The sequence below is a fragment of the Falco biarmicus genome, chromosome 6, assembly GCF_023638135.1.
Source record: "Falco biarmicus isolate bFalBia1 chromosome 6, bFalBia1.pri, whole genome shotgun sequence".
In the NCBI taxonomy this organism is placed as follows: domain Eukaryota; kingdom Metazoa; phylum Chordata; class Aves; order Falconiformes; family Falconidae; genus Falco; species Falco biarmicus.
The window spans coordinates 41,740,099-41,767,807 of NC_079293.1; the positions used below are offsets into that span (position 1 = coordinate 41,740,099).

The 27,709-nt window shown below is 40.3% G+C and overlaps 1 protein-coding gene across 4 annotated transcripts in view; it reads left to right on the top strand.

Annotated features, from left to right (window-relative positions):
* The window catches only part of AGPAT4 (1-acylglycerol-3-phosphate O-acyltransferase 4), a 79,953-nt gene that overhangs the window by 18,246 nt on the left and 33,998 nt on the right, over positions 1 to 27,709 (top strand). For 3 of the 4 annotated variants that reach the window (XM_056343664.1, XM_056343667.1, XM_056343666.1), the window contains one exon: positions 25,204 to 25,373. In XM_056343664.1, coding sequence (XP_056199639.1) covers positions 25,204 to 25,373 — 170 coding nt within the window. Of the gene's footprint in view, positions 1 to 4,846; positions 4,920 to 25,203; positions 25,374 to 27,709 lie in introns of all 4 variants that reach the window. The other variant, XM_056343665.1, reaches the window with a different exon arrangement.

Sequence of the window (27,709 nt, forward strand, 5' to 3'; positions counted from 1 at the left end):
ACCATCTTTTAGTTTAATGCCATTACCCCTTGTCCTATTGCTACATGCCCTTGTAAAAAGCCTCTCCAGCTTTCTGGTAGGCCCTCTTTAGGTACTGGCAGGCTGCTATATGAATAAACTCTTCCTGTTTGATCCATTATGGAAGCAAATATTTACAAGGTAATGGTTAGGTCTAGTCCTCCTTGCTCTGTATGTCTTGACCTTTACTGAAGAGTGTTAGTTGCAGAGAGTGGACATTCAACTTGAAAAGAACAGGTTTCTCTCTGTGTTGGTCTTGAAATGAGCTAAAAGACTAGTAAGTGTTACGCACCCTCGGTTGTGTTTTAAGTTTAAAGAAACAAAACAAAACAAGCAAACAAAACAGAAACCCAAAGCCACTGGGCCTCTAACTTTCCGAAAATATTATCTGGCTCCAAGTATATATTTCCTGACTCATTCAACTGCCTGTTAATCCCTCTTTTGTAAAATGAAAACCCTGATGAACTCTCCCTAATACTGAACTCCACAGAGTGCACCTCTAATAAGGAAATTGAACACTGCAAACCTCAACGAGGTGGTACCAATAAAAATGTTAAAAGTAAGTGTGCTTGAAAGTTGGCTTTAGAATAAAGGTTGGGCAATCAATCTATCTTATTTTTTTATTTTTTAATAATTCAGGGACATCTTGTCCTCAGTCTTTCTTTCCAAAAGACTGAGAGCTAAGATGTATGCCAAGGAAGGAAGCACTTAGTGTGGAATACATCACAGTTCTCATGGATGCCATTTATGCCTGAATTGGAAGAGGTGGGAATAAACCTTCCTCTTCCCTCTTACCTGAGGACAGCAAACCACCACAAAGGGTACACAGAGGTTTTCTGCCGTAGCTTGTAAAGTTGTGCCTAACAGAGGGGGAACAGGTTGTCTTGGGTATTAGTGCTGTGTGTGCACATGGCTGCATAGCCTGCTGGGGCAGTGGGAACTGAACCTGTTTGTGCTTGGTAGGCTGGTGCAGTGCTACCTCAGGGTGAGCAGAGCAGAGCTCCTGTGGGCTGTTTGGGGTGGATAGAACTCTGTCATGTGCCAAGACTATGAGAATAGGGTGCACACATACAGGACAAATTACTTCTTTAGTGGTGCTGGGTGTATTTACTCAGGAAGGTACTTGCCTGTGAGTAGTGCAGAGGTTGATAACTTGTCCTCTTGCCACCACTCTGTTGGGGGAAAATTAGCTTCTCCTTGTGCCAAGATCCACCTTGTGCTCTCAGGGTGAGTGGCAAACTGGCCTCCCACTGACTTTTTGCACAAGGTGAAGTTTGCATAAACAAAAGATCTGCCAACAATGGCACAGTTCTGTGGACAGGTGCATAAGGGCTTTAAAAGCAATTGACTTAGCTTCTAATCTGCCTTCATAAATAAATTATAGTAGTACTAATACCTGTCTTTGTGCTATGAAAGGGGTGTTATTACACCTCTGGGTAAAGTTACACTATGTGGGCTGCAGTTTGTAAATCCCTCTGAGGGGAAGGCTTTTCTTTGCATGGGAAGAGGCACCCTGATACCTGCTCACTGACTGCAGCAAAAAACAAGATGCAAACCGATTCTTCCTAGGACTGAGCTTTCTAGAAACAAAATCAGAAGAAATGGAGACCTGCTTCCGGTTAGTCATCTTGGCTGGCTGTTAGGAGGCAGTAAAGTTGATTTCTTCCATGTACAGCTATAGGTTTTCCAATGTGAGAACTGGGCATCCAAGTAAGACTCCACAGGTAGTATCAGGCCCATGTTAATCCTCAAGGTTATTTTGTTTGCCTGCATGCAACCCACTGCCCACCTGGAGTTTGGAGGAGTCCATGGCTGTTTTGCTTGTTGTTCATACCAGGGTGGTGCTGGGGCAGAGAGGAGAATTCTGTCCTCTGGTGCAGTTGAGTAGGTGGGAAGAGGTGGGAAGCATGAGGGCCCTGGCGAGGCTGGGCCTTTTTCTTCCTCCATTTACCTCTACCACCTTCTTACACTGCAGAGGAAGCAGTCTCCCACTATTCAAAGTATGCCACAGTGCCCTTAATATAATCCTGTAGTGTTTTATTTTACAAAGCAAACTGAGTTACGTTTGTCAATGTAGATGTAGCAAAGGCACTTGGGACTGTTTTCTTAGCCTGTTTGCAATGTTGTTCAAAGCAGTCTCTGCAAAATGACTTGTTCTCAAGTGTTACTTGTTCATGTATGCCTTTGTTATCTTGGTTCTACAGACCACATACATATGAAGCCATGGGTAAAGACTATGAAAAGTTTACTGCAAATGAGGGAAAACCAGAGGCCAGATTTGATAGTCGTACAAAGAGAAAATGTTGATTTGAACCTTTGAGGAGCTAGAACATCACTTTAGCCTTCTTGTTTTCTCCCAAGCCACACCATGTGGATGCCTGTAGAAACTGAGTGTACTGGGGAAATGCCTGTGTTATTTTTAACCTAGATCAGCTCTGCTGCTGAGGGCAGGATAGTTATGGTAGCATGGAGATCTGAGTAGGGAGGTGCCCAAGTACCTACCTGGGCAGTGAGGTGTTTGTTGCAGCTTGCATTGAGCTCCATGGCAGTTTTATTCTCAGCACTTAGGCTACCTTGGGTATCTTCAGACAAAACATTGCCATACCTCTTTTCTGTATGTCTTAGGTTTCTTCCCATGTTCACTGCAAATCTGAAGTAGGGGTTTGCATGTCAAACTGGGGGGTTGCCCTGCTTGTAAGTTCCAGACGTTAGTGTTGATCATTGAGCTGTGTACAATAAGGTTGATGATTAGCAGTCTTTAAAATGTACTTTTGTTAGAATGATGAATATAATTGAACCTTCTGATTCTTTTGCTTTCAAAAATAAAATTCATAAGGATATATTGTGCGTCACAGATTTTGTTAAATACAAAAATATACTTGGAGCAAAGAGGAGAGTTTATGTATGTGTCATCATATTGGTAATGTTTAATTTTCAGACTTGCTCTGTCTTCCCTTCCTTAGAAGTAACGTAGTAACATGCATAACACTGCATCATAAAAAAAGTTCTAGTGAAAAATGAGCAAACTGACAGGAGCGATCTCACCTTTTGTTGCTAGCAAGGACTGTAATATCTGAGAAAGTAGTCTCTGATTTACTGAAGCCATCAAAGGGCAGCAGGAGTATTGCTCTGATTTAGAAATAGTGTATAAGTTATGAACTCTGTAGCAGTTTATTGTTAGCTTCTAAAGCTAGATTGCCTTTTAGTGTTAAAAAAATATCCATTAATGTAGGGCAAAACTACACTCCAGTTTTAAGCGGGTCATGTATCTAAATTTTATGACTTCAAGGTTTTGTTTTTTGTTTGCCCAAAACATACTAGTAGTCTTGCAAATAGCTCTCTGGATTGTAGCTCTCCAGAAAGCACATCAGTTGGTAAACAAAATGTGTCAGTATTTGTTCACAAAATAATGCTGAGAGATCAGTAGGTTAAGTGTTTCAAGATATGAAGCACACGGCAGCCTGTATTGGTGTGTTTTCCAGCTCTTGCTTGCTGCATTCTGGAGTTTGAGTATTCTTTTAGGGATGGAGGGGCACAAAGTAGACTTAGGGACATACACTATAATACTGAAATATGAACCTCTTGACTCTTCCAAGTCATAGGCTGTACAATGCTATCGGTGGATCATTCAGGATCCATTTTAGGGGTAGCCGGCAGAACACATAAGGGGTTTTTTGTTGATGCGATTCTGAAGTGTTTTCTGTTTGTTGCTGAGTATTTTGTCATATGATGGCATTGAGTTGTTTGAATTACTGTCCCACAGGCTTGTGTGTGCATGACCACATATGAGCATATGCAGTTTCCTTCTGGTAGATCATATTTGCTTTTATCGTTGATTTCCCGTTTGATGCCTTCCAAAGGGTCCAGGTAGATTGTATCACCCTGAAGTGAGTTTTGCCCTCAAACAGTTTGTTTCCTTTGCTTTGACAAAGTAGGTGTTTTGTTAGAGTAGAAGTTATCTAAAGTGTCTTTTACTCTAATTCATTAATGCCTTCCTCCAGCCTGCGTCCTAATGCCTTTGTATACCTGTTACGTGCTTGCGGCAATCCTGCTAGTTACCTGCACCGTTCCCCACTCAGACCAAACCTTGAACTTCTCTACTTCAATTTGGAAAGGCTGAAGGAGCCGATTGCTGCAGTAGGTTCTCCATTATTTTGCTTATGGAGTAAGACAATGTGTTTGTTCTCTGCATCCAACACAGCTTGAACTTTCTTTTTTTTTTTTTTTTTTTCTTTTTTTTTTTCCTCCAGATTGTGTTAGTGGAATTGTATTCATCGCTACAAATAAGTCCTCTTGCAGGAGGGACCGCAAATGCCTCCATATTTTCCCTATTACTGTTGACTTGCCGTATCAACTAACGAAGTTTCAGTCTCTCTCATTTTATGCCACTTGTAGGCATTGTTACCCAGTTTTCGTCATGGCTCAGATATTGACAATGAGCTTTAGTGGATCAGCCATGACGCTGTGCTGACTGCAGGCACGCTGTGTGACCATAGTGCTGTTCTATTCATGAAGGTGTCATTGAATGACATCTATGCATGATCTTTAGCAGAGGTCCTGATTCAACCTAAAAGGGATATGGTCTGTTAATGACCAGCTCGTAGTTTAGGAGGAAGGGGCTACTTTCTGGGAAAATAGAAGTGAAAAAAAGCTTTTGATACTGATGCTTTGTATCCAAGACTGCTGAAGAGCTAAAGAAGCATGTAGTCTGATCTTTAATGAAAAGAGCATCTTTGCTGTCACTGATACTATTTTGCTGTTGCTGGAACATTTGTAGAGGTTGTTTGTCTTCATTTTCCTTTTTTTTTTTTTTTTTTTTTTGCCTCAGATTCCTGATCTGAAGAAGGGTGATGGTGATAGCCTGCAGACTGGAGAGAGGGATGGCAGGGAAGCAATAGAAGGTGAATCACATTCTGTTTGGTGTCTGGCATCTCACATCACAAAGTTTCTAGCGTCTCTTGTTAAGCATTAGATCTGGCCAGCAAGCTTCCTAGATCCCTGAATTGGGGTAAATCTGGAGTGTTTGTATGAAAGTACTTCCATCTGACATGACATAACTTAGGAACATGGTATTTAATGATCCAAGTCATAGCATAGAATATGGAAACATTAATGTTTGTACAAGTTTGGTGCTACAGTTGTTTATTCATTAAAAGTCAACATCACGGTCAGAGGATCAAATTCTTAAGAGACACTGTATTTGTAGAAACCCTGTTTTAGGTATAGGCTTGATTTTAATTGCTAAAATCGTACTAAATTTGAAGGATAGCCTCTCTATCCTATGTAACCTTCCTGTAAAGATGCAGAGAGTAGCTCATTGATCACCATCACCAGTTACAAGCAGAAACAAACTAGTGGTAATCCAGCCCTGTCTGGGGAAGAACACTACTACCTCCATAGGCAGAGCTGCTGGGGAAATTTTAAATTCTTCTGTGTTTGGTCGGGGAGTAATAGATCTGCTGGTACAACATCCAAGTGAGGTGCAGCGTGTCTTGTGTCATTTGCTATTGGTGGACTACATCTTCTAGCTCCCTGCTCCCTTTTGAGCAATGTGCATCACTGAAAGTGTATAACCTACATGATTCTCCCTCTCCCAAAAGCATGAAAGTCATGTAGCAGCAAGTTGTTGTGGAGAAGGTTTTTGGGCTCATCCTGCAGCAAGGATTTCAGCAGCTGGTCCAGTATCTGGTGTCTGATTAACTTTTTGCAGGAAAATTTCCAAACCAGTAGGAAGCAGTATTTCCTTTCAGTGGGTACTTGAAGTTTTTGAGTGTGACACTTGAGATGAAAGATCTTCTGAGTGCACATGCTTGGTACTCCTCTGTGGCTGGGTGGTTATTTCCTGTGACTTGTTCGCAGTCTTCAGGTTAAGGCTTTTTACTTGTGGATTATGTTGTGTTCTCGTTTTGGAGACTGTTGCAATGTAGCAGGGTCTTGTTGGGGAGTCTAAATATGTGTTGCTGAATTTCCTTTACCATCCATCTTGGCATGGTCTATGATTAAACATGTTTCTTCCAACACCGTGCTCAGAACTAGGAATCATTTAACTCTGCATTAGAAACCAAATGGAAACGTATGCAATGCAATTATTTGATCTGCTTGGTTTTGGGGAGGCAGTTACTGTTTTGCCAGTTGCATTTTGGTCCTTGCTGAAAGAATGTTAGAAACAAAACAAGGAGCCAGAAAGAGATTACAGTGCAGTTGTTTGTGGGTAGATTGTTTTGCTTTTCTGTTAGCCCACTTGTATTAGTATTTTACGTTTGTGTGCTTTTTCTGTACTCAAGCAAATTGCATTGGAGTGTCACTAACTAACATTTCCTTTCTCTTGTGGTGTTAAAGAAGTGGGAAATACCCTTCAGTCTGATTATTCTTCATTTCACTTAGCTGTGTTTCTAAATTGAATCTCCAGTATGTAGCATCTCTTGAGTGTGGGGTTTTCTTTGAAAGTTAAAAAACAAGTGAGCTTTAATACATGAGGGATTTTCCATTGTACGTAAATTTCTTACTCCTCATTGGTACTTAACGTGGCTCTGTGAAAACAAACAAAAAAATAATCCAGGAATCAATATGCACTGCCAGTGAAAGATTTTGATGAGTAAATGTGTATGCTGCCTGTGTTAGGTAAGGAAATATAGCGAGTGATTGTACAGACTTAATTTCTTGCTGCAGCTTCTAAAGAAGCTTACCCTTTGTTTTTTGGGAAAGCGTGGGAGATCTGCAGCTGTGAGGCTTTTGACAGGGGTTCTCATTAATATAGCTTTGCTGCTGTAAAGGAGCTCCTTTCCTGTACCACACTTGAATGCTGTGGAGAGTCTTCTATTGGATTTTTTTTTTCTTAAAGCAAACAAACTCATACCATTCTCTGACATTTTCCAGGCTTTTCCCCTAGCTCATGGTGTCTCATCTAACAGTGTGCTAATACTCTGCTGTTTTGCTGAGGACTCTATATTTGCAATGTAGGTATGGAGAACTAAAGAATCTGTTACTTCCTTCAAACTGGAACCATTTATCTGAAGGGCCTGTGTGCCCTTTTGTAGTGCTGTTCTTTGTACAAAAGTAGAAGATAGGAAGGAGGATGCTAACTTTGCAGTATTCAGAAAAGTGCTTTCATTGGCTGCATTGGGTTATATTTCCAGAAATTGAATTCAAACTGATCTCAGCTGAATTTTTATCAATGAGCTGTCCTGTCCACCAAAATAAATCAATTAAAGCTGATAAAGTCAATATTTGACCAAGTATTGCCTTTTCTGCACGTAAAGAAGGAGGAAGACACACAGACAAAATAGCTGACATACCTCTTTAGTTCTGAGATGTTCTTAGTTTATCTAGAGTTTAAAATTCAGACCACAGTACATTTTTCTCTTGGTATGGCACTACATTTTCAGTATTTTTTAAATACTAAGACTTCAGAAAATTTCTGGTTAGATTGAAGCTTATCATAGAGTTTATCTTCCTTGCGTCTTCATAGACTCTGACTTGATGCTAGAAATCTGCATTACTTCATGCCTAAAATTCAGGGTTTCCGAAAGGAGATTTAAAGCTTGTAGCTTCCTGTAGATGCATGCGGTTCTCAGGCGAGAATTAGAAAGGCTGGAATGCCAGATCCATGAGTCTTTGAGACAGACTTTATTCTGGTAAGAAGTGATAGATTTCTTCATGTGGAAAGCAAATGATGGTTGATAAATAGACCATTATGCAAGCGCAGGTGAGCAAAAGGGCAACAGTGTCCCAGGAGCATCCCAAGCTGTGTGGGTTGCACTATTGGACTTAGTGACTTAATGTGAAAGACACGACCTGATACATGCTGCTACTTGACATACAGGCCATGTAAATAAGTCCTTGAAAATTTCTTTTTCTGTGTTGGAAATATGGGATTTTGACCTCTATTAAGAACAGTGGTATGCTAGGTTCTTCCTGTGTTACGTAGGATGTTGGAGTGCCATAGTAATCTACAGGACTGTTTTTCAAAGGTGGTTCCTGTGAACAGTGTGAGAAAATTGAAAATACTATTGAATACTTTGTCCCGGATGGGTTGGGAATGATAATGCTGTCTCTGACCTTCATACAAAGGTAAGAGTCAGGCTGCTGTAGTCTGTCTTTTATTTCTAGCTTGTGTCATTGATTTATTGCTGTAGAAAAGTCCTGTAATCATGGTTGCATTTTTAAACATGGAAGACCAAAAAAGTGATAGGAGGGTTGTCTGCTTTCATATATGAGCAGGTGGGTACTTTTGTAAGATGTCTTTCTTGAGATATGAAAAATAAATATTACTGGAGGAAACCTGTGGGACCAACCTGTGGGTCTGGAAGGGTACTTTTACTGAATTCTTGTGTTAGCGTTGGAAGTACGTTCCTGCTGCTCTCTTTGGTGCCTCGTTAGGTCTTCAACAAGGAGTCAAGTGCTGGCCTTTGGAGGTGGTCCTGATGGGCTGAAGAACTGGAGGAAATGCCTGCTTGATTGTTATCTGCATTGACTGGTCCTGTTGCACGAGGAACTGCTGGTTTGTTGAAACAAAAGAGTATTGCTAAATTCCTTGGGGAAGAAGGATAAGAGGAGCCTTCAAATGTGAGACAAATATCTCTGACACGTGGCTGTTGAATGATTAATTTCCCCAAAGGTTTGAAAAGAGCATTTCAAAATACTGACTACTGCAGATCTGTATGTGTGTTAAAGCCATTGTACTTGCGAGGCTGGCTTTGTTCTACATGCTGTGTAACTTGCAAAGAAGAAGCTGTTTTGTAGACAGATTGTATAGGGATGAAAGACAGAAAAAAACTGTGAAATGAAATTTTTGAAGTGTGCAGCTATTTTTTTCTGAAGGGAGGGTTGCTTTTAACTTTCAACATGGGGATAGTTTAAAAGGAACAGTGGCTAAAGACATGTACAAAACTTGTTTCCATATTCTTCCACCCCCCTAGCTCAGGACTGCACTAGAGAAGGCAGCAGCAATTGAAACCTCTTGTTTCAAGAATACGTATGCTGACTTCAGCTAAGAAAAATTGTGGTTTACGTTTTGTGTGTGTTACGTTAGAAAAAGAGAAGCTATTTGGTCAAACTTGAATGATCACTGTGCATTTTGAGAAGGGAGGCAAAATGAAAATGGGAGCTGGGGGGAAGGTGAGAAGTGAGGTGGTGTTCCAGTACGCATGCAGTAACTGGAAGGGTCCTGTGTAAGGCTTGTGCCAAGATCAGAGCTGCTGGCTCAAATACTAGAGGCATGCCTTAATGTCGTACAGGTTTTAACCACAAGTTCTCAGTTCCTGTCATAGACCCTACAAGAATCTGAAATACTCTAACTTTCAGGATATGTTGAAGGCTTGCGCATTTAGGATCTTGCATTAAATCCGATTCTGACCTTGGTTCCCAAAGCAATTACAGCTTGGCTGTGTTACAGGAATGCAAGCTTGGCCATATTAAACTGTCATTTTATCTTGTTTGGTATGTTATATCTGAGAAAACATTGATGACACTCCATCAAAAGGGTGAAACACTTTTTATCAATGAAGTGTTTGTTGTCTTCATTCTGTAAGAAATTGAAATGGATTGTGTTCATGGAGCTGAGGCACAGCAAGAACCAGAACTATCATTGTGTAATGTCAGCCTTCAGAATTACAGCCATAATGTTTCAATAAAGCAACATATTTTTCACTTATTACACTAATCAGTTCATGCATGTGTACATGCAGGTTTTAATTCTATGACTAAGCAAGCATTGAGGTTCTATTGCCAGGAAGATCAAACCACAGGTAAAACTTTAGCTTTGTAATGGGTGTGATGAGTTTAATTCATATTTTATGTAAGTCAGCATGGTGTAAGTGACTGCATTGGAGTTGAGGATAATTGGTTTTATGCCAGTCGAGGATCTGGCTAATTTAAGTAAATGTCGGTGCATACTTGAGGCAGGAATCTGTATACCATCAGTCTTTGGTTTGGTCTGGTTTTTAACAATATATTGTATCATACTCTCTCCTAATCTGTGATTTTTATCTTGAAGTTATGTTGCGAAATTACTAAGTGTTGGAAGGAGTTGGTTGTTGTTTTAAAGGTTTGCTTGTACTTTAATATTCCAAATAAATATTCCAAATGACACACTTCTGAAGTGTTCGTTTTAGCATATTATTCTTTGCCAGTCAGAGGCTCCCTCTGCATAGAGCATGCCTTGGAGCAGTTATCAGTGAGCTCAGCTTTCAGCAGCCTGTGTGTGCACTGTGCCATATAGAAGAACACTGCCTTGCATGCTTGCCTGGGGACTGTTTCCATGCGCTGCGTGCCCTGCCTGTGCTTTCTACATCTAAAAGGTGAGCAAAGGCAGTGGGCTCTGTGGCCAGCCTAGGGCTCTTGTGCCCTCCACCTGGGGATGTTAGATGAAATCCTGCTTCCTGTCGATATGCATCGTTGAGTTGTGTGGGCTTTGCTTTACAAATGGACAGCTCCAGTTAGAAAATGGAAGGTTCTTTTAAAACAGTTTTGAATCATGTTTTAGATTTTTTCCCTTTGCTCTTTAGCTATTTTTTCTTAGCTAAGAGCAGAGAGAGAGACTTCCTTTTCAGGTTTGGGGTGGTCCCCTTGATCTGGACCCTCTGGAGAAGAAGCTCTACTCCCTCCTGTGCGTCTTCCTCTGCAAGAGGATGTACCTTTTGCACAGAGTTCGTAAATCCAAAAGTGTTCCTTGCTGAATGTTTTTTAAGATCTGCTTTTTTGGCCCACTGCTGTACTGTATCAAGGGCAGATATGATGTGCTGTTGGACCTGGATTTGGGGGACTCTGGGTTGAGTTTTTCCCTATGGAAGCTTCATCCTGCAGATCCAGGCTGTTGAAGGAGCCTTTGCATCCCATCTGGCTGGAGCGTTGTCCTCTGCTCCCATGCTGTTTTTTTTGCAAGCTTCTCAGTCACACCCTCAGCAGCCAGAAAAAAATCGAAAGGGGTGATGCTCACAGCAACCTGGGTCATCGAGTGATTGCTGTCCTTCAGCTGAACTTGCTGACATTGCTTCTTCCACTGCTGTCAGGGTGCATGACAATTCCAGTTGGAGAAAGATCTGAACTGGTAAAAATTACACAGGTTTCAAGTAACAGGCCCATAATGAGAGGGCTGGAGTATCTAGGTTCTTCCTGTCCCTTTTTCTTGGTTCTGTTGTGGTGTAAGCTGTTGCAAAGACAATGAAGCAGCAGTGTTGGTAACACAGGGAGGTTATTGTCTAAACCTTCAAATAAGGTTGGCAAGTTCAAATGCTAAATAGTATTTATTTGCACTGGCTTTCCAGCTTTTTAGGCTGAGACTTTCAGAGACGATCCGAATGGCCTGCATAGAACCTCTGAGACCTCAGGCACAGTGTCAGCTGGCAACCTAACAGCTCTGCAGCCTGCCCTTGGTGGGTCTGATATAGCACCAGTCCTGGTTGCTGTGCTTGTCTTAATTTCAAGTGGCTGAAGTCCTGTGAGAAGGCCAGGTGACCATCACGAAGGAGGGGTGATCTTAAAAAGCTGTAAGTCTTCCTAATGCAAAGAGGAAATGTCAGCATGCATGAGTTAAAGCAGAGTATTTCAGTACTTCAGTCAGTTGTAAATCAGTAGTGTGTATGGCCTAGAGGGAAGAGGATAACTTTGTCTCCATCACCTTGCAAGCTGATAAAACACTGCATCCAAGTCAGTGAGTCACATGGTTTCTGTGGATCTTTTAATTTTGAGAAAATTGGGTCAACAAAGGTGGTAAAGATAATTCCGAAAGGAATTTTCTAGCTAAGTTCAAGGAAATCACTGACTCTTGCAATTCTTCTGCCTTCTGTGTTCTGTGATTTCTGTACAGTTTTGATCAGTTTGTCATGGGAGAAAATTCTGGTGCCTGATATACTTTGTGTAATATTGTATCCTATTCTTAAATCTTGAAGTTTTTCCTGTTTTTTTTCTTTTTTTTTTTTTCTGTGATTCTGTTGTGCTAGAAATCCTTTTTTTTTCCTTTTTTTTCTGTGATTCTGTTGTGCTAGAAATCCTTGTGATAAAGTTGAAAGAAATGTCAATAGTGCATATGCATCTGATCTTGTGATACCTCTTTACTTCTTAGACATCCATGCCTTGTTTGTATGATAAGTCTTTATTTTGCTGCTGCTGTGACAGGTCAGGTTGTGCCTTTTAAAAGAAGCAATAGCTGTTCCTCCTCTACCTACTTGAAATGGTATGTCTGGCTGTTACTTTTCATAATTTGCAGAGCTTTGAACAGGAAACTGTCTCGGGTTATCAGAGAAGCACAGCCTGCCTTTTGTAACTGACAGAGGCTGGGTTTTTTGGAGATTGGGTGAAAGAGCATAAACTCAGAGCCTGCTGATTATGCAAGGTTCCCACATACCATATAAGCTATACCTGTGTGTCCTAGGAAAATTATTCAAGGCAAGTAATTCTAAAGATACAACACTGTTGCAGCAGACTTGCAAAAGCAAGAAGCTCGTTCCCTCTGTGCACAGTATTTCTGCAGCATTACATTGAGCCGCTGGGCTATAAAGCAGGAAGCTAGTAGTGCCTTATTTTATGGACACCCTTTTAGGCTGAGCAGTGAGAGATTAGGCGAGGTAGTGGTATCTTTGCACCTCGCTTGCTGGAGCACACGAGCTGCAGGCTGGCTGAGCAGGTAGTGATGTTCTGCCTGTGGATTTGTTTTCTAACTTTCCTGCTGCACTTGAGCTTTGAGGAAATACCAATGCAAGTACCATCAAACTAAATGAATTGAGAGGCGCTGGTGTCCTTAGCTGTGGTATAATATTGTTGTATACTTTGAGTGTATGTCTGTCTTAACAGAGTGTACTATTTCCCAGTTGTATTACACTGTTTGGTAAGAAAAAGTGGGGATTTTTATATATTTATATATTTGAATAACTTCAGCTTGAGGGGTTACACACTATACCCCGTACAAAAATCACAGCTTTATGTGTACTTGATAGGTGTATTTGATCTGTAGTACTTTATTTTTAATTCATGAAAGCCATTTGTTTGATCTGTAGTTTCTGACCTTATTGTCCCTTTAAGGAACACTTTGTGAAAGTCACTGTTCGGGATTAAGAAGCTAAAATAAGCACTGGGACATGGTCATGTCTCTCAAGACCTCACGTGATGAGATGCTGTAAGACTACAGACAGAGACAGGGAATTCATGGAGTGCAAGTGAAAAATGAGTAATGGTTTTGTTCTGAACAATGTTCTCAAAGTGATAGAGGTTCCGTGGCCATTCACCATTAACTCGGATGACTTAATACGGGTACTTGGTCAGCTTTTTGTTTCCAGTCCTGAAATGCAGATAGAATATCTTGTGCCTAAGAAGTCTAAGTAGATATTATCTGCCTTGACTTGTCTAAAAATAAATTTTGTAGCATATTATTTCTGATAATATGTGGGTATTTCTTATGAGTGTGCTAGTTACCTGAAATCAAAAGCCAAACACAAACATTATTGGAAAAGTACAGAACCTTAGGTACCATTACCCCTAGTTTTCTTGTTCTGCTGTTCTGCAGAGATTGTACTTACTTCTTTTTATGTGTTTACACCTCTCTGAAATGTAACTCTTAGTAACAAGGCTTTATTTAAAAGCACAGCAGATTTTCTAAGGATTTAAATTACCTTTTGCTCGGTTTCCTAATTAAATTAACTTTTCTTCCAATTTGTGCTAGAGAATGCTTTCTTTCGCAACTGGTAGTCTCTTTTATCATCAGTCATTTTTCTCTGAGATAAATTCACATCCTCACTCATTAAACGTGTTGATGGCATGAATTTAGAGCAACAAAAATAATGGGATTTTCTCTCTTGATGTGCCATTTTGTTCTGAAATAGTTTCTTTCCCAAGTCCAAATTTTAGTTTCAAATCAAACAAAAGAGGATAAACTTGCTATATGTAGAAATTAAACTGTTCTAAGAATACATGCTAGAAGGAAAGAAATTATGTGAAAATAGTGGGGATTTTTCCTAAATATCTGGATTAAACATGAAAGATTCACTTAAGAGTCAAAAAACTTTCCTAATCTTTAGATGATCTAATTAGTACATAAAAGAAATACATATGGCAAAAAAAGTCACATGAGTGTGTAAGCTGTGTTTCTGAGTGAAACTATGGGTCCCTAAGTATGGGCAATGTTGATCACCTTATTAATTAAGGAAATGTAGTGATTCATTGTATCAAAAGTTGACTGTGATAGAATAAATACAAGTTAGGGCTATGATATCTATTAACTTAGTTCAGTTGCTTTTGTGTGTACTTGAATTTTCAGATCCTGCCTCCCCTCCCCACCCCGGCCCCAGAAGGTGATTTTCAGCTGAGTAGTCTTTTGGGAAAGGTTCCTGGCTGGTGCAACCCTGCTTAAACAGAAGCCTTTGCAAGCCATTGCTCCAAGATAGTGACTTCCTTCTTGCCCAGTGAATACTCATTGTAGCCTGTGGTAGTGTAGCTCTGCTGTGTGTTTTTCAAGCAGCGATGGAAGCGAGGAGACATTGGTCCGTAAGACAGTCCGTTTGGAAAATCACACTCTTCTCCCCCTCAATGACAGGAAATGGTACTAGAAAGGAGTTCCTGCATCATAGAAGTAGATTTGTACTGTTTCTAGCAGCAGTATAATATACTCTTTTTAAGATAAATCTTGTTCAGTTTATAAAGCTGTTGAATATTTTTAATTTGCCAAAGTAATTAGAAGAAGCCTCAGAATATGTTTTCAGTCGCTTTTGACATGGTTGTTCTTGTGCTAGTGGTATTTAGCTTAAATTGTTCTTTTTCTGCGCTGTTAACCTCCTGCATCCTTAAGCCATATTTGTGGGAAGCAACACAATCCTCTTTCAGCATTTTTTGATAGCTAGAGTGAGCCAAGCTCTTCTATTTCCCAGACATCCTGATAGCCCTGGTCTGCATCCTGCTTTGTTTCAGCTTTTCCTTCCTGAGCATGGATGCCTGGTACTGATGTGCTGGCCCACAGTTTCTCTCAGTGATGCAATGTGTTATTCCCTTTCTCTCCAAGAACAAACATCCTAATGCTATCTTTTTCCTTCTTAAAGCTTCATAATACAAACAGAGCAGAAACTTTCAGTGGCATTCTCTCCCCTGTCGTTTCCAAATTATGAGGCTCTATTTTATGAGTTCTGCAAGGCATCATGCAGTGATTAGTCCTATCAAAATTAATTCCATTTCTGTTACCTTACCTCTCAAGGTCATCTGATTCTTAAAGTGTGTTCTGATTTTGTATTAGCTATAAAATTTATTAATTTGCATTGAATGTTTTAGGTGTCAGGAACACTTGGAGGAGATGTTTCTTTATTCAGATTGACCAAAAGGCAACAAAAACAGATAAATGCACTTTTTAGTTTACTTCTCCTTTACAGATGTTTACTAATCTTCATTTTTCCTTTTGTTTAGTAGCAATTTCTTTTATTGTACCATATGAATGGTTTAGTGTAGCCTGGTGCATTAGATTTGAAATCTCTTTTTTGTCTATAAAATCAGAGTTATTAGATAATGACATACAGACCTTCCTCTGAAAAATTACAGAGGGATTGTTTTCCTGAATTCCAACTCTTGCAGACATATCTTCTTGTTTGTTTGTTACGGTTTTGTTCCCATGTAGTACTGAGGCCTGATTACTATGGCTGTAGTTACTCTGATCATTTATCAACTCATCAGTTTTACTGGTATGTTTCTACTCTTTGCTGTTTTTAAAAACATAGTTCCATTTCACCTCTGATTCAGTATTTTGGGAGGTAATCTGGGTCTACCTGACTTTAAATTAATTAGATTGAGTTTTGCATTATCTTTTTTATTTCCATACAGCTTCCCTTCCTTGTTGCTTTCTCTTTGGTGATACTGCTGATGTAAAAATGTTTTGTTGTTGGGACGCTCTTGCTTATCTAAAATTTCTCTCATCCTGGTTAAGAATGACTGAATCATTAGTCATTCTTAACAGTTAGCAGCCTTAGTCATTAGTCTGCTCACCATTCAGAAACCAGAATTTAATCATAAAGGCCGAGTTCTTTACAGTGGTACTGGGTCTAGCTGGTACAGATTTTTTTTTTTAATTTGTCTTTTTTTGTGATAGCCTGTATGGTGCTGTGTTTTGCATTTGTAACTAAAACAGTGTTGGTAACACGCCAGTTTTTTGGCTGTTGCTGAACAGTGCTTGCACAGCTTCAAGGCTTTCTCTTTTCCCTTGGGAGGGGATGCAACCAGGAAAGCTGACCCAAACTGACCGAGGACATATTCCATGCCATGTAACGTTATGCTCGGAAAGAAAAAATGAGGGGAGGGCTGTTTATTGGAAGGCAGCCATTACCTTGAGACAGGTTGGGCGTCTTTCTGCTTGTGGTAGGTGATTGCTTTTGTGTCACTTCTTTTGGGTTTCTCCTCCTTCTTGTTCTTTCCGTTGCTTATTAAACTGTCTATATCAACCCATGAGTTTTCTTGCTTCTGCTCTTCATAGTCTCTTCCTGGCCCCCTGGGGATGGGGGAGGTAAGTGGCTCACAGAAGCACAGCTTTGCTTAGCTGCTGACCAGGGTTAACCCATAACATACGTTTTTCTCAAATAATATGGGGAAAAAAAAAGTTCCTTCTGTAATCAGATGAAGTATGGGGGTCATCCAACAGAATTCTGGGTCTGTCCCAGTGGAACAAATTTATCCATCCATTCCCCTACTCTCCCATTCACTGAAATCCAAACCAACCTGGCTTACTCATGCTGTCTTTTCACAGAAAGAAATGCCAGGGCCTCAGTTACTGATGAACAAGAAGTAATACTCTACTTTGTTTAAAACTTAGATTGCAGTCCTGACTGGCACTTCCACTCTGTCTCTCCTAGCCTTTTTTGTACTAGAAGGTGGATTCTTTTTCAGCCCGTACCATGCAAAAGTTTACAGATGTATCAGATGTTTCTTTCTGATCACTGAAATCCTGGTCAAAACTGGTAAAATTCTTTAACTGACTGTGCCCATCTGGTGACTCCTGTGTTTTAACAGTAGTTGTAATTTTTTCATCTTGTTACCTAGTGAGTTTTTTGCTTGTGTTTGCATCGGCAGTTACTTGCATTTCTTTCCTCTGTTTGTACATGCTGTAAGTCCTGTAAATAGCTGATGCTTCTTCTTAAAGTTTAAGGTATGCCAGATTCTCAACTTTTATTTAGAGCAAGTTGCTCCTAGCCCTTCTGGTATCAGAAAAGGGCCTGAAAAGAAACTGTAAAGATTCAAATACCTGGTGGCAAGTTCTTGTCCATATATTTGGCATTTTATAAAGGTTTGGGAGCAGATTCCTAACCACTGCATAATTATTTGAGTTGATTTTTTGAGTCTATCAATTTAAGATGGCACTTGCTTATGTTTAATATAGGTTACCCTGCTCTCACTGAAGCTTCTGTTTTTGGGATTTAGACAGTAATATGCCACCCCTAACCATGAAAATGGGAACTGGAGTAATCTTATCTACTGTTCAGCCAAGCTGTCGTTGCTGCAGCAGCTTCATCTGTGGGACACAGTAGTCCCTGCACACTTCTGGGCAAGGTGTGCTGCAGGGTCATACTTGATGAAGGCATACCAGGAGAGGGATGCGTGATGGATCAGGTGGTATTTTCCTTTGTACTAGGGTGGGTCTGTGTGCCAGAGTATGAAAGTTGTTTGGTTGTCTTTTTAGAAAGCGGTTGCTGCGCAAGCCCAAGCTGTCAAATACTGTATTACTGATCACTGCAGAACACGTGACACCTCCTTTTAAGTATTCTCACCTACTTTTTTCATGTTTCCTCTCCCAGCACTCATCTCATATGACTGTCAGTGCCTGTAGAGATGAATGTACTAGACTTCCTGGTTTGTGTACATCAAATACTGAACAATTTAATAAAAAGCATAATCTCATATTCACGGAAACCTGACCTCAGCTACTGCTCGCTAAGATAAAATGCTTCCTTCTACTAAGTACAGAGCAAAACTCTTCCTGATACTCCTTATGTACATTTCTTATTCAGGAAAGCTGCTTCATAGTACAGAACCACTGAGCATGCTTCTCCAGAATGCCTTCTGCATCCTAACAGGCCACCTCAGAAGAATGTATTATTGAAGTGCATCCTAGAAACCTATGTTAAACTTGAAGAAGGCGATGTGTAGTGTATAAATCCTTCGTTTTGAAATTAAAACTTACTTTAGAAATAGTTGTGTGCATGTCGCAGTCAAGATAGCAGATGATGCTGGTTGCTTAAGAAAGACAGTTTGTGCAAGCTAGAAGAGTAGGTTAGTGCTGTTAAATCAGTACTGACAGTTGGAGCCCAGCCTGCTTTTCCTGGGGGCAGTGGGGATTATCTGTGTGAAGCAGGATGTGTTAGACATCATGAAGTACTTCGATGGATGATGCCCGTCCACATGGATAACAGGAGGGTGGTAGTGTATCTGCTTTTTACTGTTTGGGATGATGTTCAATTGGCTGAAGACAGTTGGGATAGAGTTAAGAAAAGTGGATAATATAAATGATTTGCAGGCAAAAGTATTGTTTTTTATTAGACCAGTTGGCATACCTGGAAAACTGGAAAGGATTAATATGCAGAAGGCTGCCTTCAAGCTTAAAAGAGAAATTACAATGTTCAGGTTAAAATCAGACTGTGAACAGTTGATGGAAGGTTAATTTATTCATCCATTAGCCTGTGAGAGGAAGAAGGGTTGGTACCTACGGATTTGGGGAGAGTAGGGATACAGGACAAAGGAAGACAGGGAATTATGTATGGAACACTGATGTTAGCTGAAGGTACATGGAGGTGATGGAAACCATAACTTCATAATCATCCTTTACAGCTATCTTCTGACTGGTTTTAGTATATTATAGACTAGGCTTTTTTTGAGAGGAAGCAGAAGTTGGTCATGAATCCACCAACATGGAAAGCATGCATGCAGGCTCAGGACAGATGTATGTTGTTTCTTCTTTTCAGTTAACCTTCTCCTGCAGAGAATATCACTAACTTACTCCCCAAAAACTTTTTTGGGGTAGCTGGCTAGCTGGAGTTGGTAGGTTTTGGACTTTTTGAGGCTGTCATTTCTTTCCTGTTGATAACTAATTCCATGAAGAACTGAACGTTGAGGTCTTTATTATAAACCTAATGGTCATAATATACCATTCTTAACAGTTAAAAGGTTTACTCAGCTAGGTAATGACAGTATTTCTTAAATTAAAAGATATGCAAGCTTAAAAATAATAAAACCTACAAGTAGGCTGAAGATACATTACGTTTTTAGTCTGTACATATATATAAAGTTGCTTAAAAGAAAGTATTGAAACAAGGCTCATGTTCCTTTTACGCAGTGACTTGCAGTGGATGGACTGTAGTAATTTTTAGTTTGCTAAGCAGTTCCTCTGTGGTGGTGCTCCTGTACACAGGCAAAAGCCGGTGGTGGTGAGATGGAACTGCCTGGTTTCTTGCTCATACAAAGCAATTGTTGGTGTCATAGGAACTTGCCAAGTGGCATGTTTTCTTTCACAGTTTGTTGGTACTGACTCCTTTGATCAGCATATGCTATACTGTCCTCAGTCATTTGTGGCAAAACCAGCACATTGTCTTTGTTGGAATATAAGATTGGTGAAGAAAAGTACATTAAAAGAATTTCTTGCAAGCAAATGCTGAAATAAATGGGTCTTGGAGCCAGAATGTATGAGAGGGCTGGGCTGTGTTTATCTCTTTCCTTGCAAGTGCACCCAGTAACTTACTGTGATGGGTGGGGGATTAAGAGTTGTCATTACTGCCTTCCTCTCTGCTGGTAATTTCTGTCCCTAAAAGCGCAGCCATGTAATTCACTGAAGTGTTACTCAAGGGAGTTGCTTACAGGATCTCCTGTGGGGACTGGGGCAGAAATCTCCGAAAGTGGACCTGCAGCCAATGGGGAAAGGTTTTGTTGGTTTTTCTTTTTATATTTCTGTGCGTGATTTTTTCCTCACATCAGCTTCCCACCTTTTGCTTCAAAACAGCTTTAAAGGAGCAGAAAAGAAGTCCAAAGATAATAGCGATTATTTTGCCACCTCGGGTAAATGGAGGGCAGTTAGGTAGTAGATAGTGGTGCTGAGGCAAGAGGGGGCGGGATTTTGGTTTTCCTTTCTGTTTAAACCAGTCGATTTATGCATTTTCCTACAGGAGGCTGAAGACCAGGACTTCTGTCTTGGAGTGGACCAGATTATTACACCTCATTGGTGCTCACATGCATACCTGCATGTGTTGTTTGTGCAGAATAAAGAATGGAAGGGAATTTGCTTTAAGTTGAAGAGTTGATGCCTCCTCTGGCTGGGCACTGTGAGGGACCTCCCCTTCATCTTGGGGAAAGGAGGAAGGCATTATTTGTTTTTTCCCCAAGAACTAGCTTTTTGTTCCCCTCACAGGAAGTACGTATATGCTTTTTTATAATAATGTTATTTTAAATGTGTTACAGTGTTCCAGCTCTGAGCTCCAATTGTTTCATGTACCTAATCAGTGCAAGCTTACAGCAGAACTCCTGCCTTCAAGTTTTCCTCATAATTACTTGTAGCTCCTGCAGAGAAGGGAGACCAGAAATAAATGACTGGTCTGGTTAGATGGCATAGTGAAGCACTGGAATAGTCTGTGTAAGGAGGCTGTCGAGTCATCAGTACTTGGAAGTGTGTTGAAAACCTCCTAGGCAGCTTTGCAGTTAATATAGTAGCTATCATTTAGGAGTTTAATCCTCTTTGTGGTACACAGAGGGCATTTGAGTAGTCCAGAGAAGATAATAGACTTGCTTTTCTTAGTTACCTGTAGACTTAATTCATTCTATGGAAAGTATTTAAGAGGTGCACCTAGTAGGTGCAGTCTGAAAATCTGGAAAGATAGTAAGATATTATTGTAAGTAATTTTTCCACTGACAGGCATGGACTGGACTACACTATCTGTCTGTCTTTAGCCTTATTTTTACATATTTTTTTAAATGCTTTCCCCATCCTCAGTATTCTATGCATTGTGATCATTCATCATGCAACCATTTACCTTGTCTGGTCTTTGAAAGGGTGGTCATAGCTTGCCCACCTGTCTTGCTTTTTATTTGTACTGGAGAGTTTACTATGCTTTTACTGTATATTCCCATGAAAATTTTGAGTTCTCTTCCTTGATGTTGTCTTGATACATAGGTTAAAGAAAACGAAGAATGTCATATAGGGAAACAGTTCTGTTGCTCTTTAAAACAGGTTATGAACTCACTTGAGATCTTCAAATTATTGTACTTATTAATACATAACTGTGCTTTCAGTTTCAATTTTAAATAGTCATTTTATGGTTAATCTTGTAAGCAAATGTTTTCATGGCTTATGAAGAATCGTTAGCTCAAGAAATTACTAACAACTTCTGTAGAACAGTGTCAACTGTTTTAATGACTCATTCCTGCAAAACTTTGAGGTGGAAAATAACAAATCTCAGTAAATTATGTGTGTGTTTTCCTTCTTCCCTTAAATGTTTTTTCATGTAACTAGTTATAGTTCAGGTCAGCCTTGGAGATGTTTTCTTTTTAGTTATTTTATATTAGTATAAGTACAGACATTGAGGCAGTTCAGATTGGTGCAGTGAAGGGCTAGGAAACAGTTTACTTTCATAGTAGGTAGGGTCTGTTCTGTGTAGCAGGGTGAGGGGGGGTTCTTTTATTCCAGAAAGGTAGAAAACCTCAAAATTCTTAAGCAGACAGTGTGTCCATATTAGGCATTTGAAGGCAGGTTTTCTCCCCTAGCACCAGCATCTCTTGAAGCTAGTTGTAATGTACTGCAAGGATGCTGCCTTCAAAGCAGGAATAAGAGATCTCAAGTTCTTTTGGTTGTTTGTTTTTTATCTTCCTTTGCATTATTCATATGGAAGTCCATGCCTGTCTGTGGAAAAAATACTTACAATAATAACTTACTAGCTTTCCAGATTTTCAGACTGCACCTACCAGGTGCACATTTTAAACGACTGGAGGAGTTGCTTTGTAAGGTGGGAACCCCTGTGATGTGGGTGAATGTGTATTTACCAGCTCAGCTGTGATGTTCAAACTCTAAAACCTCGTGAAAGGAGGTGGGGAGAAGCCTTAGAAATCTTGGACCAGCCCTGGCTGGGAAGAAGAGAATTTCCCCCCTATACAGATTGATTTTTAGTTATACAGTCTGACTGATCTACAAAGAGGAGGAAACTTGCACTGATCATCTACACTGTGAAGGAAGGAAGGAGAGAGTGTGTACGAGTGACCTTGTGCTGCTGAGCCACCATGCAAGTTGCTGGGATAATACATTTCTGTGGCCGGTTGTGGAAGTAAGCTGGTGACGTGATGCAAGAGTAGCGCAAACTAGCACTACTAATCACTGCTTGAGAGCTGCAAAGAGAAAGGAGGCTGGGAAGAAGGGGGAAGAAAGAGTAGGGAAGATGAGGGGAAGAAACATGTTAAGAACTTAAAGGCTGGCAGATGGTATTTACTGTATTTAATACAGAGGCATTCAGTGCCTGCTTTGTCTTTTTGTGACAACTGCCTGAGCACATCAGTGACAAACAGGCATGCGAGATGAGGAATAGAGACCTGTTTCTGCAGTATTTATTCAAATAAAAATCCTGCTTGTGTGAAGCCAGAAGAATCAAACCACCCATAGAAATATTTTTGTCTGTGCTTTTTTGGAATGTATTTGAGACTGAGGATGTGTAACTGAAGAGCTCTATGCATATGACACACCCGTATAGTGAATTTGTGATATATTAATAGTTCTGTTCAGATTCGTTAGGAAAAGACAGAATTTTAAAAACCCCACACTTGGAAGTGCAATGTCTTTGAAGTTGTCTTTTTCTCAGGTAAAGTTTGGTGGGTGTTTTTTTTTTCTCTTCAAGAGGGCCTCATAGTCATCATCTCTACTTGTTACAGGCAATAGGTTTAATGGCAGTAGAGGTTAAAAAAGAGAAAATCCCATCTGGTAGTCATTTCTTCTTTTAGTTGGATTACTAGTTAAATGAAAGACAAACTAATCCTGCAACTAGCTTCCTTTCTTTTCTGTGATTGTGTGGGATTTTTTTTGGGGTGTTGTGCCCACCCACCTACTCTCCACCCCCCCACCCCCACCCCCAGTTATTCAATTTTGTGGTATTGGGGAGTGGGGGGCATTTATTTTCAGTACAAATCCAATAGAAAGCAACACTTTTGGAAAGATTTAAAGTTGTGAGTGTGCGCCTCAAGGCAGCTGTTAACGGGGAAAGTCTGGAAGCGCAGTTGTGTATATGCTTCTGTGTCCCCATAGCGTTCTTGCTTTAGCTTTTATTGAGAAATCAGCTTCCAACAAGTGAAATCATTGTTCAGTTAACGTAGGTGGTTGAGGTCTCACTCCACATCTCTGGCTATTGCTTTAATGCATACTAGCATGCATGGAATAATATGTGCTCCTGCCACGGTAGTAGTTACCTGCCTCGATGAGAAGGATGCAGGGGAACTGACAAATCAGTCATTTATCTGTACCATAAATATAGTTTTAGCATATTTAGGTAATTAAGAATAGAGATTGTTTATTAGCCTGGCTGTAACATTAATTCATGTCACTAATGCCAGTTCTCCAGTGTACAGCACAGTGTCATCTGAAAGTTTCAGGCAATTAATTTCACTAATGATGACTGAAAATGTAGATGACTTGTTCCTAGCTGTTTTCTGTTTTCGGTCACTAGTTGAGGCCAGTGGGGGGCCAAAACTGAAAGGATTTCCGAAGCATTTCAAAAACTGGCCTAGTCTTGATCTTCTCTGAGGTGAATGAGGATTTTGTGGTGCTTTCAGGCTTGCCTGAAGCCAGGAGAGTATCTGAGATGTCTTGTCCTTGCAGCAGAGACATTCATATGGCACAGGTATGCTCTGAGAAGGAGATACGTTTCACTTAGTAAAGAATAAGCCCTCACATTAGCCATTTGCTTTGGTGCAGAAGTTTTGTGATAGCTTTGACAGGAAGTAAATGCACCCTTAATTCCTCTTCTTTACCATCATGACAGACAGCTTTCATTTAGCCCCATGGTCCCCCCAGTTCAGGACATGGGGCTGCTTGCGGAGAGCCACTGCTTTAGGTTTTCTTTTTCCATCTCCATGGAGACAGAACTCCCCAAGCTTGTTGGCTTTACTCACTTACTTCAACTTTCCATGCCCCAGACCAGAGAGACTTTGCTAAATGAAGGTTTGATTCACAAGTCTTGTGGTCAGGCTTGTAGGTACAAGCAAAACGAATACAAAGCCTGCTTCTTGTCTGTGCTTGATAACGGAATAAGCAAATAGGAAGGTGAAAGCTATATATAGTCACTAGGAGACTGCTGAGAAACCACTCTCCAGCTCCTAAGTACAGCTGTGTTTTAGACAGCCCTCACTGTCCTACCAATCCCTGTATTATTTCTTAAATTAGGTTTTGGGAACAAATCTGTGTGCCAATCCAGAGTGGTTTTGAGATATTTAACAGTGATTTCCCTGTTTCTTCATCCCTCCCTCCCCCCCCACCCCCCCATTTGCTTCATCAGTTCATCAACCAAGGGATGTGCAGATAGTTATACTACTAATAACTGTTCTTGGCTCTACACACTTTGCTAGCCACCCCACCGGCCTTGTCTTTGGTCTGGGGATAGATGTTCTTCATCCAGTCTAAGCTGTTGGCTTTGATCTGGATGATTGATACACCCCTGTCAAATGTAGGATGCATCAGTTCTAGCAGGGCATATGGCTGTTAACAAGTTAAGAGGATGATGCATAAGATGTACATGTAACAGACGTGGTTCAAGATGTCTTGTCCAAACTGTTTTCTGGTCTATAATTGTACAGTTTTTAGAGGAGCGTGAGGTCCTATATGTGGCAGGAATAGTTATGTTTGTTTCTCCTGCAAACATGTTCTGTTCTGCATGTAATTTTGTTGTACTGTTGTAAACCATAAATGCTAATTCTGCGTGTACTTTGATAAAGTAATTTGCAGTTTTCAAATAAATTAAACTCCTTTTTCTCAATATCTCTGTAGAAAATTTCTGCTCCCTCTTTCAATTCAATCTTACTTCCCTTTCTTCTTTGTCTGTACCTTGCTGTACCAAGATGTGTGACTCTGTGGTTCATGTTCAGCTTTTCAGCTTCATTACAGCCCTTTCTTTGCCATGTGCTGTTGAGGTGACTGATGCTTTTCAACATATTACTAATTTGTGGCTTTGCATATACTATGTACATTCATATGTTTCTTGTTCTTTATTCCAGAGATGGTGATGCTGTTGGAATGGTGGTCAGGCACCGATTGCACCCTCTACACTGACCCAGAGAGTTACCACAAATATGGGAAGGAGAATGCCATCGTAATCCTTAATCACAACTTTGAAATCGACTTTCTCTGTGGTTGGAACTTCTGTGAAAGATTTGGGGTCTTGGGGGTGAGTTTTGTTTAGCATTTAAAATAAACTTCCTCTTCTTGGATGCAGGGAAAAAAACCCAAAACACAAATCCTTTGTGGTTTTGAAAGTTGATAGATCTCTGCTCAGATTTCACTCAGCCACCATCCAGAATTAGAGAAGTGAACCTAAAACAATGCAGTGCAAGTATATGTCATACTGAGACGGGATTGCTTGGGCATTCATCGAAGTTTTAAAAGCATTGTCATTAAAGCTGTTGGAGGAGATGTTTTTTTTTTTTTTAACCTGTGGAGGCCATTACAGTTGTATTTCTCTGTGTGCTTGCTAGGTAGCTCTTAGGGTTCATTGTGCTGCAAAAAGATGAGCTGTTCTGTGATTCGTTCCCAATAAGTTGTAGAATTTGTTTGCATTCTCCAGTACAGTCTTAAAAATCTACAGGTTTCAGACACGCCTTCTCTCTCTCCTGCTTTAATTAATGCAGTGAAGAAAGGAGAGGTGACTGGGGAGGGAGAAGGTGAAGACAACTTAGGGCCAAAGGAGTTGGGACTGATTGTGCTTGGCTGCAGGAGGCAGACAAAAAGGCTTTTGTTATAACATCCAGCTGTACCCTGCAGCCCTGGCAGACAATGGCCCTGCTCTTAACAGGGTCACAAGCATGTGTCCAAACTCTGTGTTTTACAGCTTGAACTTCTATTAGGTGAAGCCATTAAATGCTATAATTTTTTGTTTGATTGTCATGGTTTAACCCAGTAGGCAACTAAACACCACACAGCTGATTGCTTACTCTCTACCCCCAGTGGGATGGGGAAGAGAATTGGGGGAAAAAACCCTAAAATTTATGCATTGACATAAAGATGGCTTATTAAAACAGAAAAGTAAGGGAAACTAATAATAATAACGATAAAACAATTAGAATATAGAAAACAAGTGATGCACAATGCAATGGCTCACCACTCAGACTGATGCCCAGCAAGTTCCTGAGCAGTGGCTGCCAGCCAGCTTTCCTCCTAGTTTATATACTGAGCGTGACGTCATATGGTATGGAATATCCCTTTGGTCAGTTGGGATCAGCTGTCCTGGCTGTGTCCCCTCCCAACTTCTTGTGCCCCACAGCCTTCTCGCTGGTGGAGTGGTGTGAGAAGCTGAAAAGTCCTTGACTTAGTGTAAACACTGCTTAGCAACAACTAAACCATCATCTTATCAACGTTATTCTCATTCTATATCCAAACCACAGAACTATGCCATGTACTAGGAAGAAAATTAACTTTATCCCAGCCAAAACCAGGACATTGTTTTTGCACATTTAAAAACTAAACTTCCTTAGACCTGTCTGGCACCAAAAGGAAAAATAAAAAAAAATAAAGTCTTTCCCTTTTCCTCATCAGAAAACTGCCCCTCCTGGCCCGAGTTGCAATGATCAATCTGTGCATTGTTCTGCTTCTTTTGTCTCTCTTCTCCTGTACTGGCTTTCTTGTTTCTCCTTACAGTCAAACTACCATAGTCCCAGTAGGTTTATAATGCTCTATCAATGTGGTTCTGTTTTTATCAATGTCGTTTTAGTTTTTTTGCTGTTTGTGGAGGGGTGGAGTGGCGTCCTTTCTTGCATGTTGTTAGGTTTGTGAACCATGGTCCTCTTCTAATGACTCAGATGGCATGAGGTTCTCCACTTTCATGAAAGTTTTTGAATGGCTGTGGAAGAAGGTCTAGCACAAAGAACCAAAGAAGGTGCTAAGAATTGGAGAAGTGTGTGTGGACAAAAAGCCCAAGAATGACAATTCTAACATTTATTTTACTTATTAATTTTTTCTTTAATATGATACTTTCGGAGCATCCATTGAAAATTCTAGGAGGCACTGGGTTGACAGTGCTGAATGAGAGCCAGAGAGCCAGATATCTGTTTGTTTATAGTGGAGAAGGAGATAACCACATGAAGAAGCAATTCTATGCTTGCTTTTACTCTTGCAAGTTATTGTAACTATTGAGACTGTCTTGCTAGCTGCAGCTGAACTCTATGCAGCTGGATATACTAATGTGTAATTGTTTGCAGCACCAAACCTTAGAAGATTTTTTTGGTTGTTGTTAGAAATTAGAAAAAGGAAGCAAACTTAAAAAACCTAGGAGCTGACAGGAATTTCAGGCAAACCTGTGTTCAGCCCAAACTGTTTATTACTTACATCTGTATTCCACTTGTGAGCTTATTTGGGTTTTTTGGTTTTTGTGGGTTTTTTTGTGAAGGGATCTTCCTGTTTTGTTTTCAGTCCTTGATACCCATCAGCTACATCTCTTTGTGCGGCCAGACCTCAGTGATGTGTGCAGGAGGGAGGGAACATAGGGGTACTTGATGCCAAGTCAATATC